Source organism: Triturus cristatus, chromosome 4_1 (genome assembly GCF_964204655.1).
Source record: "Triturus cristatus chromosome 4_1, aTriCri1.1, whole genome shotgun sequence".
NCBI lineage: Eukaryota > Metazoa > Chordata > Amphibia > Caudata > Salamandridae > Triturus > Triturus cristatus.
In genome coordinates, this window is record NC_140585.1 from 409202551 (window position 1) to 409221311 (window position 18761).

An 18761-nucleotide genomic window follows, 5' to 3' on the forward strand; every position below is an offset into this window, starting at 1 on the left:
AATTGCATTTCTCTGCATTTGTGTTTTTCAAATGTAAGCCAGTGTATAACAAAGATGACATTTTGAGAAATGCCCTCTAATTCACATCTAAGTATGGGTACCCACAAATTCAGAAATGTGCAAATAAACACTGCTCTAAAACTCCATATTTTGTGCCCATTTCAGAAATACATAGGTTTTCTTGATACCTATTTTTCACTCTGTATATTTTACAGTATAAATTACCTCATACACAGTACACAATGAAAAAACATTGCAAGGTGCAGCCCAGTTATTGGCTCTTGGTACCTCGTGCTCTTGGAAAACCCATAAACTCTATATTTCCCCACACCCAGAAGGGTCTAGCAAATGTAATGGTCTATTGCTTATGTTAACCGACATTGTGACGAGAAGTTACAAATGAAAAAGTTGTCATAAATATACATTTTTTTCTACTCATTTTCAATTGGTTTTATTTTAACACTACAGGCCATATTATCAAGGAACGGCGATAACATTATCGCCGCTTTAGCGGCAGGAAACTGCCGCCAAAGCGGCGATAATGGGCTTGATAATATGCCCTTGTGAATTCCCATAGAAGCCCAGGTTCTGGTGTGAACCTGGGCTTCTATGGGAATTCACAAGGGCATATTATCAAGCCCATTATCGCCGCTTTAGCGGCAGTTTCCTGCCGTTAAAGCGACGATAATTTTATCGCCGTTCTTTGATAATATGGCCCTTAGTTTCTTTGGGAAAACCTTGAAGGGTCTACACAAATTACCCCTTGCTGAATTCATAATTTTGCCTAGGTTTCAGAAATGTTTAGCTTTCTCAGATCACCATGGGTTTCACACCCACTTCCACCACAACTGGAAGGAGGCTGAAAGCACAAAAAATAAGAAAAATGGGCAATCTCCCAGTAAAATGCCACAGCTGTGGTAAAAAAAAATGGTTTCTGAATCAAGTCTACCTGTTCCTGAAAGCTGAGGGATGGTGATTTTAGCACCACAAACCTTTTGTTGATACTATTTGCAGAAAAAACAGACTATTTCTTCTGCAGCACTTAATTCCAATTTTTTTCCAAAAAAACAAAATGTATCTATATTTTGGTTAATTCCTCTGCCCAGTCCAGGGGTATCCACAAACCCAGTGTGTCTTTAGAATCCCAAGGATGTTGAAGAAAAAGGATGCAAATTTGCCTTCGATAGCCAATGTGGGATAAAGTTATGGAGGCCTAAGCACAAACTATCACAAATAGCCAAAATAAGGCTTAGAACTGGGATGGGCCATACAACTCAAGGCTACAGCAAAAGAAGTTGTCTCTCTAAACGTCATTCTTACAAATCACTGGCCAATTGGAAACAGATTTTTTTTCACCAATTTACTAATTATATCACAGCTCCCAAGTTAGACAAAAACCCTAGCAGCAATCTACAAGATTTCACTGCGCCACTTTTAGGATGCCACTGCGTCAAAACCTTATGTCTGCTTGAAGCAGGCGTAAGGAGTGACGCAGTGTTGGACTTGGCCCTTTTTGCAGGGTCATCCCTAAACTTTTTGCCTTCCTTCTAACCTTTTTTTCTAACATGGTGTTGATGGTTTTAGGACTCAGGGCACTTTAGCACTGGTTAGCAGTGCAGAGTGTGTGTGCTCTCTGCCCTCCATGGGCTAACATTGGGAACTCCCCCCTTATGGGATAACTCCTAAATAAAACAAAATAAGTATGGCATGTTTGGTATGTGTAGAACGGAAATGATAAATGCTGCGCAATGGTGTGCGCAGATTTACTTTTACTATTTTAGGAATGCCACTTTTAGAAGTTGGCATTTCTGTGTGCTGTGTGCCTGCCTGCATGTCTGTTTCTAGAAGTGACCGGGGCTGGTGAGGAGTGGGTGGCTCCAGGGAGGTAGGGTCAGGCTGAATGGGAGGTCTGCAATTGGAGTAGTGGGCGGAGAAATCCCCTGTCCCTGAATGAGTCTGTGCCTGCCCTGTACAGTGCTAGCTCTGCCCCCTACTAGCTCCCCTCCCAGTGCCATTTGGGACTGGAACTTCCAAGACCCTTCCAGAAACCTCTGCCCCCTAGACCCTTCCAGAAGCTTCTGCCCCCTTCTAGACGCAGGGCAGAGAGGTATATAAATACAGGGGATGTGACCCCATGTGGGTTGGTGTGCTTGTGCTAACTTGGAGGGGATACTCTGCCAGGAGGAACCGCCGCGGGACCTAGCTGCTGCTCCTGAGGGTCCCTGCGTGCTGGCCTGCCTGGCTGCGCCAAGGACTCTTTGCTTCTACTGGACTTGGAAGAGACTATGCTGGAGTAAAGGCTGCTGCGCCAGGAGGATTGCCACCTTGCTGAGTTTTACTGTTTTCAGGAACTGCTACTCTATTGCTGAGCTGCCCTACTGCCCGTAGACCTTGCCCAGCATTGCCCCTGCTTTCCTGCCTTCTAGCGCCTCGTCAGCGCTATATTTTAATTTTTCTAGGCGAAGAGAGGAGCTGGTGTCCTGCAGCGTGCTGCTGAGGAATCCACGTGCCCCGAGGGAATCTCGGCGTGTGGGATTCCCCGTGTCTTGCCTCCTCGCAGGTGCCCATCCCGCATTTATGCGCACTGTTGATTATTTGAATTAAGCGGGTACCCACCCCACGTTTTCTGCAGCTTTTCGCGGGTGCCCACCCCACGTTTTCATCACTTTTCAGTGGAAGCCAACCCCGCCTTATACTTTAAATTAAGCGGGTGCCCACCCCGCATTTTGCTCCTTAACAGCGAGAGCCCACCCCGTATTGCAGCCGCACTTTGAAAGTGTCAAAGAATCACCCGAAATCACCGCCGCTGGCCCAGGGGTCCCAGGAGCACCGCGCTGGCTCCCCCGCTGACATCAGAGGGGAGCCACGCTAGGATTGGTGCTGGGCCGGGTGTTGCCCGGCAACAGGAGAGCGTCATTCAGGAGTCTGGAGATGGTGGCCTGATCGGTGCTGGAGATCAGTCCCCTGCGTGTTACCAGCAAGACAGCATGCGACCGAGCGTGGCTCCCATGAGTCTGGGAGAGCCCCGTGGTGTAAAAGGAGCTGAGGAGAAGAGTCCGGAGCCTCATGCCGAAGTCCTGGGTCCCAGGAGGGGGCCCGGGGGAAGTCCGAAGAAGGCCAGTGGAGCGGAGACCACAAGAGGAGTCCTGGTGAGTGGGGTCTCTGGGAAGGATCATGGTTCCCGGAAGTGGCACCAGAAATGCCCGTGTTGGTCTCCTGGAACAGCGGCGCCCCAGGTGTGGGCCACTGCAACGTTCGAGCCATTTTACTTCCAGAGTCCTGGAGTGGAGCTCCAACGAGAACAGTGGTGCCAGTATTTCTTTGTTGGACTGCACAGCGGCGCCGTAGTTGCGGGCCGCTGCAACGGTTTTGGGGGCATTTCCGATTTTAGTGTCCTGAAGGGGGGCTCCAACGTGCTGGTACTTCCTGGCCCTGTTTCTACGTACAGCTGCACCGCCAGTGGGCCGCAGCTGCAACATGGGCAACATTTCTTTTAATTTGAGAGTCCCTAAAAGGGGGGCTCCCCAGGCATGATAGTGCCTGTGCTTATTCCTACAGCTGCACCACGAGAGCGTGGGCAGCTGTAACAACTGGGGGCATTTCAGTAGATATGCTAGGGTGTTATTGTGTGTGCCCTACTTTGCTGATGGTCAGAATCAGAAAACTTTATTCGATTGTAAGAAAAACAATCATGAAAGTATACATGAATAAAATACAGCAAATACATGTAAGTCATAAGATCATAAGTTAAAAAATGCATGATACCCAAAGGTTTACAAGAAAATACATTATAAAATCATCCTTTTCCTAGTAAAAAACACTTTTTTCAAATAAGAAGTGACAGTTGCAACACAAAGGTGGTTATCCAAGCGTTGGAGCTCGTACAATGCACGTCGCCATTGACGATGTCCGGTCATCTTTAAAAAGGGCAGTAATATAGTTCGCCTATCAGGAATGTAAAAGCGACAAAATAATACAGCGTGCATGGTACTTTGAGGGGAGATTTCATCACAAGGACATGGGGGCAAATCATGAGACCAATCGTTGATTGTGGGAAAACTAACCAATCTGTGAAAAATATTAAATCTAAAACGACAGAGTAAAAATCGATCAAAATTACTCGGTACATAAATCAAGTAGGGTTGAATATTAAAAGTAATTAAAACTAATTCATGTTGGACAACAGTTGGTTTTAAAACCTCCACAGCCCATCTTATGGATTCTAGGTGTGTCAGGCATTCTTTTTTAAGGTCCTTTCTGGAAATAGCTGAGATAGTGAGCGGATTTAAGAAATACTCGAATTTGCCTATATCAGATAAATTTTTTTTTACATATCTCAGCCATGGTATCCTCATGTGTCCATCTAATTTTATTACATCTGACAGTATATCTCTATTAAGCTTAGGTTCTTCTTTTGACCATACCCTGTGCCATAATAGTACGGGTTCTAGCTTAATAAGGTCAGATATAAAAGAAAGTCCCAATTCTGTATGACAATTATAACTAGAGGAACTGTTAGGGACCGCGAGGATAAATTTCAAGAAGGTATTCTCAACAACCTGGAGCGGGGTCAGATCTACTAAGCCCCATATTCCGCTACCATACATAGCGCCAGATAAGCATTTAGCTTTGTAAATTTTAATTAACTATGCGGGAGGTCGAATACCTAATTTCCCAGAAAAGGACCTAAGAGCAGCTGTCGAATGTATCATCGCCTGTTTTTTTGCAACCAATGCCTCACGCCAAGAATCCTTTTGCGTAAATAAAATACCAAGGTAGGAAAATTGTTGGGTAAAAGCCAGCCGTTGTCCTTCAATAAAGATAGACTTCTTTGATTTTACATTTCTACCACAGTGCATGATGAATGTTTTTGCTATGTTTACTTTTAGGCCCAATTCTGACATGAAGAGGGCAAAACTAGCAACCACGCACTGTAGTCCCAGTTGGGTGCGGGACATCAATACAGCGTCATCCGCATACATTAGTAGCGGAATTGGACGGCCAGCAACATAAGGGGGATCGAATTTATTATTGCACAAGGCTTTCTCCAAACCATTTATATACAAATTAAAAAGGAAAGGGGCCAGGACACAACCTTGCCTGACCCCACTCCTGATTGGAATTTTACCAGTGCATTCCCCATTTTGGCCATAGCGTACAGATGCAGAAGCTTCACTATAAAAACATTTAAGAAAATAAATAATGTTGTCTTCAACCCCAAGTTGTTCCAATAATGTCCACAGTTTGGAATGAATCACACAGTCAAAGGCGGCTGAGAGATCAACAAAGACTACAAACAGGTTCTCCCTCCTAGCTCTAGTGTATTTCCCTGTTAACATCAAAAAATTTAAGCCTTGTTCCACGGTTCCTAGTCCAGTACGGAAACCATATTGTAGGTCAGAGAGGATAGAATTGTCATCAGCCCATCGAAGTAAACGGTCCAGAATTATTCGTCCTGCTATTTTTGTAAATGAATCTAAAAGAGAAATAGGTCTATAACAGGACGGTTTGTGGCGATCCCCTTTTTTGTAGATAGGGACAATTATGGACTCCACCCAAGAAGGCAGGAAACTAGATGTACAACAAGCATTTAGCACCTGTACCAATAGGGGTGCCCACAAGGACATAACTGCCTTAAATACGTCTATGGGTACACCATCTGGGCCAGGAGCCTTCCCCCCCCTTACTTGCTTGAATCGCTTTTTCAACCTCGGGGAGAGAAAACTGCATATCTCTCAGAGATGGGTGATCAGAGGGTTTGCAGGAGGAGGAATACATGCCATCCCCCTCGTACACTTTTGAAAAGTGATCAATCCATTCAGCCTCAGAGAGTGCGACTTCAAGGGTGGGACATGACTCTTCTCTGAATAGGGGGTTTCTAATGATCTTCCAAAAGCTTGTACTGTCATTACATATCGATGCCTGGTGTAGTGCTTCCCAAGTATCCTTTCTTATCTCCTTTTTCCTGTCTTTAATGGCGAGTTTATATTGCAACCTCAATTTGCGTACCTCTTCTAAACACCTAGGTTGTTTATGGATTGCCTTCTTTAAGAAAGAGTACGCTTTAGTGCATCTAGAATTAAACCAGCTGTTCCTCTGTACTTTGTTATGTCTATGTTGTCGTATTAAGGATGATCTAATCACATTAGATATTGACAAAAAAGATGTCAATATGTTATCTGGGGGAGCATCCTCCGTTAGGCATGTAATGAAGTCAGAGGCGCAGATGGTAAACACCTTTTTGAGCATATGGATTTGATCCACCTTGTCCCATTTAAGCGTATAGCCATTGGTGGAACCAATGGCAAGGTTATCCCATAATATATCTTTATCTGAGACAATTTTTGGGGCAGACCTCTTTGGGATAAGGATGGACAAACAGAGTGGAAAATGATCGCTTAATGCGATATCAGATACTTCAAAGGTAACAATTGTAGGAGCATGCCTATTAGTAATAAATGCAAAGTCTATCGTGGAGGTACAGCCTCGCCCATTAAAAGTTGGTGGCAGGGGAAATGGTGTTGAACACACCTCATTTATGAGGGCCAAATCAAATTGACCAATGAGTTCATTCAATTGATCACCCAGGCTAGAATGATTAAAATGGGACAAGCTAAAACCATCATCCTCACTACCTATGCCACATCTTTTATCAGCCGTCATATTGCATAAAGTGCAATTGAAATCTCCCACAAGTAATATAATCATATTGAAACCAAAGATTTTTTCCTGTGAGAGAATTACCTTGGCCAGCTTTTTACAGACAATATTGACTTCCTTAGGGGGATATTATTGTATAAGTTGAGCAATACTAACGGAGTGGATAAATCCAAGACTATTATTAAGGCCTGGAAATAGCAATCTGTAACTAGTTCCATTATCTTTATAGTATGTATCTTATTGTATATATAAGTCGTCAAACCCCCCTTGGCCCTACCATGCTGGGTGCCCACAGCTGGGGTATGAAACGTTTTAAACCCGTTTAGGTGTACCGGGTCCTTGCTCCATGTTTCTTGCAAGCAAATAATATCTTGCAATTTAATTAAGTCTAGCCAAAGTGGGTTACCAATTTTAGATTTAACACCAGCAATGTTCCAAGAACAAATGTTGCAAGGGAGGGATCCTAGGGGCGGGCAAACAGGCCGAGTCAAAATGGAATCTGGTAAGGAAGGTATAAGTCCACTCTCATTTCTCTCCCCCGACCCCGCATCCAAGACTACCAACCCACCTACATTGTGCTCAGGATCTAATGAACAACAGACTGCCCCCAAATTTCCCTTAATATTGTCCATAGGATTGCGCCTATCTACTACCCCAGTAATTAAGATGTTTTGGGAATAATGGGGTTGCTGTCAATCATTACTATCTAGGCCACTTAAAATGTTGAAGTGATTAAATGTTGATATGTTATATCTTTCCCCTAGGGGGTACTCCAGATTATGCAATTGAGGGCCATGACCCCACAGTCTTTCCTGTTGTAAAGGGAAATAGAAAAAGTCAAGGGGGACGACATTAACATAATCAGCCGCTAGGTGGCCAGTATAACATTTTTTAAGTATATGGTTAACCAGCAGAGGGGACCGAAAGGATATGATCACACAATCTCCTCTCAAAGATTTAGCCGACGAACCAAGCCAGCGAACTCTTCTTATCATCTTAAAATTTGAGAAGAGAGCAGTATTCGACCCAAATTTAATTGATAGATAATGAAGGGCCTTGTTCCTCAATGTTGACCAATGTTCTAGGGTATTTAGAGGAAGGGGGGGAACATTTACTAATACCACAGTATAGGGGCAAGCCTCAGGAGGTAAATTCAACGTAGGTAGGCTAGATGTAGAAGTTGTCTCGTTGATGTCTATAGCTGGTCTTACAATAGTAGAATCTACGTCATGAGCTGAAATGGGGGGTCCAATGATGTTTATACCAACTGAAGTAATGTCACTTGTTCCAGTGGCCTCCTTCTGTGTAGAAACATCAGACCTCTTGGATATTATTGCAGAGTTGCCCTGGACGGTTAAAGAGGATGTTTGAGGTGCCACAATCGGTAAAGTAGAGGGAGCATTAACCAAAGGGGTATTTGAAGTTCCCACCACATGGATTTCCATATCATTGACCCTAGATTCAATGTTTGTCAATTTTGTCATAAGAGGTGCAATTAGAGTAGTTAACATGCCCTCCAATTTCCCCCAAAAGTTCTCCCCCAATGTCACATTATTCTTACAGCTATTGGAAGGGCCAGCTAAAGTGTTGTTATTATCCGTTTTTCTTTTTCCTTGTACCGTCTTAGTTTCGCCAGCAACTTTACAGGATTTATTGGGTCTCTTCCTTGTGGTATTAGGTATTTGCGGCCCTTTCTTATTGCAATGATTTTGCTTGCTCTTCGCCTTCTGGCCTCTAGTTGTCATTTGCGGCTCGTCACCGCTAATACTAAGCACTGAATCAGTAGAGGAAATTGGACCTAAGGGTGAATCCAGTCACATCTGAACTATAGGGTCCACATGCACAGGCGAGTCATTTGTAGAAAATATGACCGGAGACGAGGAAAGCCTAGATTGTGTAGACAAGGGGTCTCCAGCAAGCTGCTGCTGGGGTGTTGCAATATCCCTTAATTCTTGTCGTGGTCTTATTGCTGGGAGGCCAATAAATGATGGTGCTATTAAGGAATCCTGGGACAAAGTAGTATAAATGGATGCATTATTGACAGACAGGGGCGGGGGCAAGCCTGCAGGAAGTGACAGGCGCCTTTCGGTGCTCTCAATGGCGGATGCAACAACCCCAATTGTTTTTTGAAGCATAAGGTCAATAGATGTCAACGTTGGTAAAGAAGTATTATTTTGCCTTATATCAGATTGGACATGTAGGGCCTTGCGTTTCCCCATGATGACTATAGTCCCAATGCAACAATGACCAGCTTGAAGCAAACCAACCTTATACAATGATTGTATGTAGTGCCATCAAAGTACACACAACTATTACAGCTGTCACAATCCATAAAAAATGTTTAAAAATGAAGAATAAGGATTCTCTGAACCAAAGGATATGGCCCAGCCCGGCCTCCTGCGGCCCCGGACGGCCACAGACGGTCCCGCCCTTGTCCCGGGCTTCTCCCGGCGCCGCCCGCGCGCGTCCCGCGATGCGAGAGGAGCGACCGGCTTTTATGCCTCCGGGCGCGTGTATGCCGTCAATGCCCGCAAAGGACTCTGGGGGCTGTAGTCTCCCCCCGCTCTCGGCCGCGAAAGGTAATGGCGGCGGCGGGGGAGACACACAGCAGGGAGGCACCCAGGGACGGTAAAAGCAGCGCTGGCAGCAGGGCAGCAAGAAGTGGTCTCCCAGCAGGTAGGTGCAGTACGCGATGTGTGGTTTCCCGCTCTCAGGAAGGAGCGACCGGCTTTTATGCCTCCGGGCGCGTGTATGCCGTCAATGCCCGCAAAGGACTCTGGGGGCTGTAGTCTCCCCCCGCTCTCGGCCGCGAAAGGTAATGGCGGCGGCGGGGGAGACACACAGCAGGGAGGCACCCAGGGACGGTAGAAGCAGCGCTGCCAGCAGGGCAGCAAGAAGTGGTCTCCCAGCAGGTAGGTGCAGTACGCGATGTGTGGTCATGCCTAATGTATTTCTATGCCTAACGTCGTGCCTTGATGTTTTAGGGTTATGCACACTGCTAATGAAGCTTATGTCTAATGCTTTTACACTAATGAGGGTGCCTCTATGCTCACAGGTTTATAGGCCTAATGCATTTGCGCCTAATGAGATGCCTCATGTGATTATGCCCAATGCTAATGTGGTGATGCCTAATATCGGGTCATTATGTTCCGTGGTTATACCTGACCTAATGTGATTTATGCCCAGTGGGAGGAGGTCTAAGGCTAATGTGCATGCCTGATATTATCCTATGTTGATCAAGGCCTATGTCTGATCCAAATGTGATTTATGCCCCATGATTGTCGCATAATGTATTTTTATACCTAATGTTGCATTTATGCTCATGGGGGGGCTTAACGTCAGGTTATTAGGTCCATGCCTGATCTAATGTGTTTATGCCTCATGTTAATCTGATGCTAAATTCATGATCTTGCCAGCAGGTACTGGTTGTCTTGCAAGTATTAGTTATTTTACATTTATTACTGGTACTTTTGTGATGGTTCTGGCAGCGACCCGATTGGCACTGCCTTGTATATAGTCCCCTGTAAATTGTGACCTGGTGCCGGTTGGCACAGTGTATATATCTGTGATTGTGATTCTAATGTGTTGTTATAATACAAAGGCTATTTTTATATAACCTTGTGTGGAGTCTCTTTTGTAGTGTGCCTAGTGTGTCGCCGCTGTGTGTGTGTGTTGCGCAAACGCTTTACACATTGCCTCTGGGATAAGCCTGACTGCTCGTGCCAAGCTACCAAGGGGGTGAGCTGGGGTTAGCCTCAGGGTGTAGCTCCCTCGCCCTGATGAGAACGGGGGTTTCTGCCTGGCTCTGGCGCACGTCCTTGCCTACCCGGAATCCCCGTGTCTAACACGCAGTATAATGAGTATAGGCCTCACCATGCATTGCTGGGGTTGTATTGTCCTTGCGACACGACTCCTGCAATGCGTATCTTTTGTGCCAACAGATGCGTCAGAATTTCTGACGCATCTTTCAATCCTTGCGCCATGGTGCGCCGTATTGTAAATATTATTATTCTAGACAACAGTGGTCCCTAGAAGGAAGAATTTTAGAGAACGAAATTAATATAGACTCAGTCGTTACTATATTAGCTTGACTTGCCCAGCCGGACAGAGGTCTAATATTTACTTCTTAGCAATTTTAAAACAATTAGTACAGACAATACATAAAGTGGGACACAAGCCTGTGTCCTACTTAGCCATGAGGTACAAGAGAAAACGGTGAACAACAAGAGGCTCAGGCAATGCTAATTGGTTTGTTTCACATGAGTATACACAGAATTGTGAGGAACAAATCGCAAGGAACACCTTTACAAAGAAGTAAATAACAGTTTTTCGTATAATGTGTATCAAGGTGTCGACGGCGTTTCGAAACATGGAGGGAATAGGCGGTTCATCATCAGGACATAAGGTACATGCCTGTTAGGTAGAGCCTATTAGCCTAAACGGGTTTCGGTTAGGGAACAGAGGGTTCTGATGGTGCGCTGCTGACTGTACACTATACACGTCCGACTGATCCCGCCATCGAGCCACACTTTGAATCGGCGATCGAGCCGTTTAGGATACATAATTGTACCCGCCTTCTTCCGGTTGAAATCCCGAACAATTCTACTGACGCAGCCATTGTACCAGCGTTCCCCTAACTCTCGCCCCCAACCGCCGCCAATTCAACAGCGCACCATAAGAACCCTCCGTTCCCTAACCGATACCCGTTTAGGCGAATAGGCTCTACCTAAAAGGCATGTACCTTATGTCCTGATGATGAACCGCCTATTCCCTCCATGGTTCGAAACGCCGTCGACACCTTGATACACCTTATACGAAAAACTGTTATTTACTTCTTTGTAAAGGTGTTCCTTGCGATTTGTTCCTCACAATTCTGTGTATACTCATATGAAACAAACCAATTAGCATTGCCTGAGCCTCTTGTTGTTCACCGTTTTCTCTTGTACCTCATGGCTAAGTAGGACACAGGCTTGTGTCCCACTTTATGTATTGTCTGTACTAATTGTTTTAAAATTGCTAAGAAGTAAATATTAGACCTCTGTCCGTCTGGGCAAGTCAAGCTAATATAGTAACGACTGAGTCTATATTCATTTCGGTCTCTAAAATTCTTCCTTCTAGGGACCACTGTTGTCTAGAATAATTAACTCCCAAGGTCCCTGGTCCATAACCATTGGGTTCCCTTGTGGCTTAAAATATGTATTGTAAATACAGCGCATCCATGGTGGTTCAAGTGTATCGCAGGCTAGCGCAGGGAAACTGACGCATCTCTACAGATGCGTCACTTTCTTGTAAAATCTGCCCCCTGGACTTCAAGTCTCAGAATTTTAAAAAAAACTGGACTGGACACACTAGTCACGCATGGGCACCGGAAACTTGGCAGCTAAGTATGATCCTTTTTAAAAACCCAGCAGTGCCTCGATGCGTTTGGCCCATTCACTTTGTTCAGACACAATGGGCCCGATTCACAGAACTAACTTAAGACAAAATCCTAAACTTACTACCATTTTGGTATTCACAGAAGGCACTTACTCATTTTGGTATTCACAGAAGGCACTTACTCATTTCGCTATTCACAGAAGTTAGGAGTCCTAACTTTAGGACTCCTAAATGCCTTCTGTGAATACCGAAATTCTTAAAGTTAGGATTTTTCTCAGTTTAGGAGTAGTAAGGTTAGGACTCCTAACTTTACTACTCCTAAACTGAGAAAAATCCTAACTTTAAGACTTTGGGTGTTCACAGAAGGCATTTAGGAGTCCTAAAGTTAGGAGTCCTAACTTTACTACTGCTAAACTGAGAAAAATCCTAATTTTAAGACTTTCTGTATTCACAGAAGGCATTTAGGAGTCCTAAAGTTAGGAGTCCTAACTTTACTACTCCTAAACTGAGAAAAATCCTAACTTTAAGACTTTCAGTATTCACAGAAGGTATTTAGGAGTCCTAAAGATAGGACTCCTAACTTCTGTGAATACCAAAATGAGGAAGTGCCTTCTGTGAATACCAAAATGGTAGTAAGTTTAGGATTTTGTCTTAAGTTAGTTCTGTGAATCGGACCCAATGAGGTCAAAGAGGGACGAAACACTATGGCGTCAGTAGTGACATAAGATTGTATGGACTTCGATTCGAGCTGAATTGCATTTGCCAACGATGCGTAAGAATAATGTACGCTAAAGGCGTACAAGAGGGCAATTTGAGAAAACATTTTTAGGAAGGCCTAGCCACACAAGACGCATCTGCTCCTGCAACACTGTTCCCATGCGGCCACGTGCCATGTGCACCAACATATTCGGCCAGTCCTGGCATTTTTTAGCCGAAAATACGTTGCATGCTAGGACTTGGCTTTTTGTATTGTATTTGTAGGTTCAAAAAACACAAACCAAATCTGAGTAAAAGTGCTCATCACGACACGGGAGCACTTGGCAGCCACGCAGAGGCCACCTGGAGACTGGGCTGCAAGTGGCACATTTCAATTTGACCCCTTCAACCAGTTTTAGACAACATTATTTTGCATTCTGGGATTGGGGCTTTAATTTCCTCATGAGGCCTACAACTCCCCAACTGATGGTGGGCCAAAATGCGGAGACTGACTGAAAGTGTTACAAGAGGCAGCTATAGACGTTGGTGAAACTGAAAGTGTGAATGTTACTAAAGGTGACTTCGCACTTTGTGGGTGGGGACTCTAGTAATCTTTATCACACTTCAGATGTTCTGGTAACTGGCATGACGGCTGGGTCCTCACGAAAACGTATTCCTTTCATCAACATATCGGGTGCATTTCGGCTTTAGTGGTTGTTAGATAACTGGCAATATCAATTTCCTAGGTCAGTGTCAAAGTAGCCCGTTTTTTTCTTTGCATTATGGGATCTGTAGTCCTGATGTCCCATTTTTAAAAAAAAACAGGACTACAAATCACAGAATATAAAGACTAAAACCTGAATTGGATGGCTTGCGCATGGACCTACGACACTTGAGGGCTCTAAACTATACGAACATTTCACCACCTTAAGAAATACCAGCTTGAAATGTATACATATATATAAATATCACACAGGTTGAACTCCGCCCATTCTAACGTATATTTAAATCACCCTTCTTGCGTAACAACGCCGCTTAACGCAATGCTGCTGACCCAGAAACGGAAGAGAATAGAGCCACAAGGCGGACCGCTCGTTCACAACCCTATACAGTAAATATTCTATATACATTTTTGATAAGAAATCAAAATTTCCAAGCGCTTTATACCGCGTATTTAAAAAGGCATTATGCGAGGCGCATACATGGTGTATATAAAGGCTATGGAGTGAGAACACGCTGTTCCCAGCCCCGGCTCACAGTAGGAGGTCTAACTTCCATGCGGTGCCGGACTCTTGACACACAGGCTCTTGGGTGTGGGAGCAGGAGGCGCTCCGACACCCAGGGAAGAGAACATTCTTAAACAACCCCCGCGGTACCCAGAGCCTCTGCCAACCCTGGCAGGGCAGTGCCCGGTGTGATGCGAACAGCGTTCATTTCCTTCTCATCCTGTACACTCTCAGGGCAGCGGTCCTGCCGGGCCAGTCCAGCCCGGGGTGCGCAAGCCCTGCCCGCTCCCCTCCGTCCCCCGGGAGCCTCACTTACCTGCGAGCCCCAGAGACAGGCAGGCAAGCCACCAGAGCCGGAGGAAGGGCTCCATTTTGCACCTAATCACGGCCGCTCCATGCTTCTCTCCACCAGCCAGATAAGCGAAGCTCGAGCTAGGAAGGAAACGCGCCTTCACGGGGGGAAAAGTCAGTGACGAACACTTCCTTCTATTCAATTGTTTTTGCGACTTTTGCACCAGGTTGACATTTGGTGTCATTCGCAAATATCGACTGTCTGTTGTAGCATCAGAGAACACAAGCTGGCGAGGTGTTTGGGGGCGCCGGGAAGGTTCAGACGTGATTTGTGAACACTGCTCCAGTCTGGGTTCTGAACGCACATGAAAGAACACATGTGTGCAGGTGATCTGTGCCAAGCTGCATGCAGCCGCCTTGTTCACATAATGACATGTTTTCAGTTCCCTGGATGGCACTGGGGGGCGGGGCTAGTTTTCTTGTCAAGGTCGTCTGAGTGAAGCCCACCTTGGCAGCTTAGGGTGCTGTAAGAGATGCGATGCTCACCCCAGATGCAGGATGCGCTCATGGCTGACGTGTCCAGTAGTGTCCACGCTGGATGCCGGAGTACCAATATATGGGTTTCATTTTTCTACCAACATGCTTGACCGTGGGCAAGTTAAGAAATCTGCTTATGCCTCAGAATCCTTATTTGAGTACATTGAATTGGTGTTTGTAAACAACTGTTCTTTTTACATTGCTTCCAAACTGCCTTAGCTCGTGCTATATAAAAATAACATAACTGCTCAAACCAAGGATTGTTTTTCTCACAGCTTGGAGCATCGCGGTGCAGAATTCCGTTTTAAACCTGGAGTCAGTGTGGTGGTATGAATACTAGAAAGCACACGTTGTATGCATTGCACGCAGTTCGTGTGTCAGTGGGGACGCTGTGCCCATTTCCACGCTCTGTTGAGATCTTACCTGCTGATCGCCATCTCGCCTTAGGTCTGTTGGTGGGGCTGTGGCCTGGGCCGGCCATGTCTATGAAATGAGAGATAACACCACTCTTTTTTTTTTATCCAAGTGCGTTTTATTGAAATTTCGTATGAAACAAAGTCAACGCCACTTCTAAGCCACAGACACTGTGCACACTCGGCCAGCCATAGGACCTCAGAACATCATTGTAAAGACAGACATGTAGCAGCGGTGATCCAAGTGCAGAGGTATTCACAGCTCGAAGGTTACAACAGGTTCACGCTGTGAGGCGGTGAGACACCATCGGTCCAGGCCACACATATGCAGAGGTCACAGGCTTTCAGCAACGGAGAAGGTTAGTCGTCAGATACCCCATTAAAACTCACCCCTCCCAGTAAAAGACAGCCACGCGTTGACACCCATACTGTATTACACTGTATTCCCTACAAAGTTGTGTTTTCTCTTCAGTAAAATCACTTACAAGCTTTACAAAGCACTGCCTTGCAGTCTGGGCAGAAGCGGCCTATGAGGCGAACCACAGGAGAGTATATGCTTAAACGCCGCTATAAAGGGCGCTGCGCACTAAAAGGGCCCGTACGGAGACAATACACCGCTAATACAAATTAGCACAAAATCCTATAAAATACCAACTGCTCTTGAACAAGTTAAAAAAAAAAATGGGGACATGTCATGATAAGTTTGTCTACAACTGACCAATAGCAAAGGTAGCAGCGAGGAATGTTCCGCGGGCAAGAGAAGTGCCTACCCCACAACAAGGGGCTAATATTAGCACTGGACAGATACATTTTTACATACCAGGGAGGCCTTTCACAAGACAGACTTTGCACACATTAAAGCTTTGTACACATGATAACCACAGGTTCGGCAGGCCACCCCACTGGCAGTAGTACATTCTATATGGCAGGTAATTAGAACTGGTACAGAAGTAACCCAGCTGTGAGATACATGTTATAATGCCATGATCAGGAGAATCAGCACAACGCCTCCTCGAAGGCTCCCTGTGGGCACGTGGAAGGGAGCTCACAAAACATCCATTTACAATGACGCCATCCTCTGCTCGCGCGCCCCCTTCCAGCCCCCGGTTGGCATCAGAGTCTTTCCACCAGGGCATCCAGAGTTCCTGTCCAGGCTGCTGGTAGGCAATGCCAGGTTACCACGAGAGATCCACCTCTTCCCGTCACCACTCAGTAGTTCACTGCGCCGTTTCCGCACATAGTTTTCTTTCGTACAAGCTCAAGGCATGGTGCACAAACTCGTACTGCTCGCTGGTCTGCACCATTCCACCCCTGCAAAAGAGAGGCAAGAACGTCACTTTAAAGACTTGAGCAGTGCCACACATAAACAAGCATTGGCTAGGCTGATCTGGTTTTTTGTTTGGGGGAGTATTGGGTGGCATTTGTGCAACTCTGTGTTGTCCACAGTTGGCCTACAAAGAAAATCCCATAATGAAGTAATATCTTGGTCTATAGCAATGTGGAAGGTGGTAGTATGGTACTTTTGCTACATTAGCAGAGACAAGATGAATCCTCAAAGAAAAGAAGAAATTAAGTCCGAAGATGACGTTTGAGGGTAAGTGGTGAACTTTAAGAGGCGCATAGAACAAAATAGTGCATAATACTTGGTTTTTGACAAAGGGCCACTATTTTTGTTGCACATTCAAGAAAGCCCATGGGTGCACATCTTCTTTGCAAACAAAATAAGCGGCAAATCCAAGAGCACGTTATTATGACAGCATGGGACAACAATTTAACAAGCTATGGTGACCTTTGTATAACAGTGTGACTTTATGACAGACTAGGGTACACAAACCGGAAGCACTACCTAAACAAAAAAATATAAATCAGCAACTAAAATGTCATCTTGTCAGCTAAGTGAGTACATCAAGAAACATATACTTGCTCTCAGTTGTAAGGTACTATATGTTAGGCCTGCCACTATGCATGATCTCCCACAGCTTGAATAGCAGGGGCAAGGGAGAAGGGCAGTTGATGGCAAAGAGTACCCTGATCATGCAGACTCAGAAACATCAGCGGCGGCCCCTCTGCATTGGTGGAGGAGCGTCGCCCAAATGCTTGGCGCAGAGCCAGCAAATGAAAAATAATACTATGTTCTAGCATCGTTTTATTTTTTGTTTGCCGTCTCTGAGCCAGCTTGTGCAAGGAGGGGCGGGGCATGGGAGGGGGGAGGAGAAGTGCTTGTGCACTTCCTTCATGCGCATATGTGTTTGGCCGTCCGTCTCAGGCCGACCAAAACACACATGAGCACTTAGGTTTCTCCAGCCAGGCTCCTGGATGCAGCCTGGCTGGAGAAACCCCACAGACTCCATGACCTGAGTGGAGCGTCTTTTCAGCCCGCTCAGGCCAATCCCCGTGCTGCTATGCAGCATGGGGATTGGATAGGAGTCTGACCCAGGGGCTGCTGGGACCAGGAAGAGGAGAGCAAAAGCGATGCGACGCAGAAGGCAGCCAACGGCTTCAGGTAAGTTGCTTTTTTAATTATTACTAATACGCCCGCGCTCTCCCCCTGCCCCACCACCCTTTGTTGGATGGGGAACAATGGGTGAACTGAAAGGGAACTAGCTAGGCAAGGAGTGGGGGAAGGAGAAAGGAGGGCGTTAAAAAAGAGGGAGGGAAAAAAGACAGTTGAGAAAAGTGCCAGACACGGAAGAGAAAGAGAAACCTAAAGAGAGGCAATAGATGGGGAAGAGCAAAGGAAAGAAAACAACAGAATCAGGTGATAGAGACAGCTGAGAAAAAACACAGATTGGTGACAAAAAGCAGGGGAGTGACTGAAAGATAATTTGTAAAGTGCAAATGGACTAGCGAAGGCTTCATAGAGCTAATACAAACTATAGGTATCTATCTCTCTAACAGGATAAATAGGTTTCAGAACAAGCATTGGCAAAGCCAATAGGTCTGACTGACCTATAACACCTATTTGCCTGGAAATGATTTTTAGCCATACTGTACAGCAGCGTGCCTGAAATTAATATAAAAAAAAAAGCACTATAACCTGGCTGTTGTGCTAATTTATGACACACCAACACGGATGATGCACGGGCCTATGAAATAAGAATAGCATTTTTTCTTTTTATTTACCAATCGGAGATGGAGTAGTAAATTAAAAACTTCAGTGATCTGTGCTTTTTAGACATAGTGCAAATGTCCTATCTTATTTTTTTTGTTTTTTAGGAAATAACCCAAACAGGGTGTGGGGAGTGGGCATGGGATGAGGCAACATGGATGGAGGAAGGTTGTAGGGCATGGGATGAGGCAACATGGATGGAGGAAGGTTGTAGAGAAGGACAAGTGAGAGACAACAACGGAGAGGCACAAGGACAAAGGAGGGCAGAGAAACTGGAAGCACGTGGACAATGGAGGGTGAGCAGACTGGGAAACACTGACAATGGAGGATGAGTGGGCAGGGAAACAGAAAGCAGTGGGTGGGCAGGAAGGCATTCAGACAACAGAGGGTGGGTGGGATATGATGGGGAAACCCAAGCAATGGAGGGTGGGTGAGTATGGGGAAGCACGCAGA

The 18761-nt window shown here is 45.5% G+C and overlaps 2 protein-coding genes and 1 long non-coding RNA gene across 5 annotated transcripts in view; 1 reads left to right on the top strand and 2 right to left on the bottom strand.

Annotated features, from left to right (window-relative positions):
* PTPRB (protein tyrosine phosphatase receptor type B) overlaps nt 1–14381 on the bottom strand; it is a 461363-nt gene extending 446982 nt beyond the window's left edge. The window contains exon 1 of one of the 2 annotated variants that reach the window (XR_014981270.1): nt 14275–14381. Coding sequence is in view for 1 of the 2 variants with exons in the window: in XM_085652523.1 (XP_085508649.1) it covers nt 14275–14329 (55 nt within the window). In the remaining variant the exon portion in view is untranslated. The remainder of the gene's footprint in view (nt 1–14274) is intronic. The other variant, XM_085652523.1, reaches the window with a different exon arrangement.
* LOC146855031 (uncharacterized) overlaps nt 13770–18761 on the top strand; it is a 113226-nt gene continuing 108234 nt past the window's right edge. The window contains exon 1 of the long non-coding RNA XR_014981271.1: nt 13770–13843. This is a non-coding gene — a long non-coding RNA (uncharacterized LOC146855031). The remainder of the gene's footprint in view (nt 13844–18761) is intronic.
* The window catches only part of PTPRR (protein tyrosine phosphatase receptor type R), an 813462-nt gene continuing 809996 nt past the window's right edge, over nt 15296–18761 (bottom strand). For both annotated transcript variants that reach the window (XM_085652526.1, XM_085652527.1), the window contains one exon: nt 15296–16510. In XM_085652526.1, coding sequence (XP_085508652.1) covers nt 16417–16510 — 94 coding nt within the window. In that variant the 3' untranslated portion in view covers nt 15296–16416. The remainder of the gene's footprint in view (nt 16511–18761) is intronic.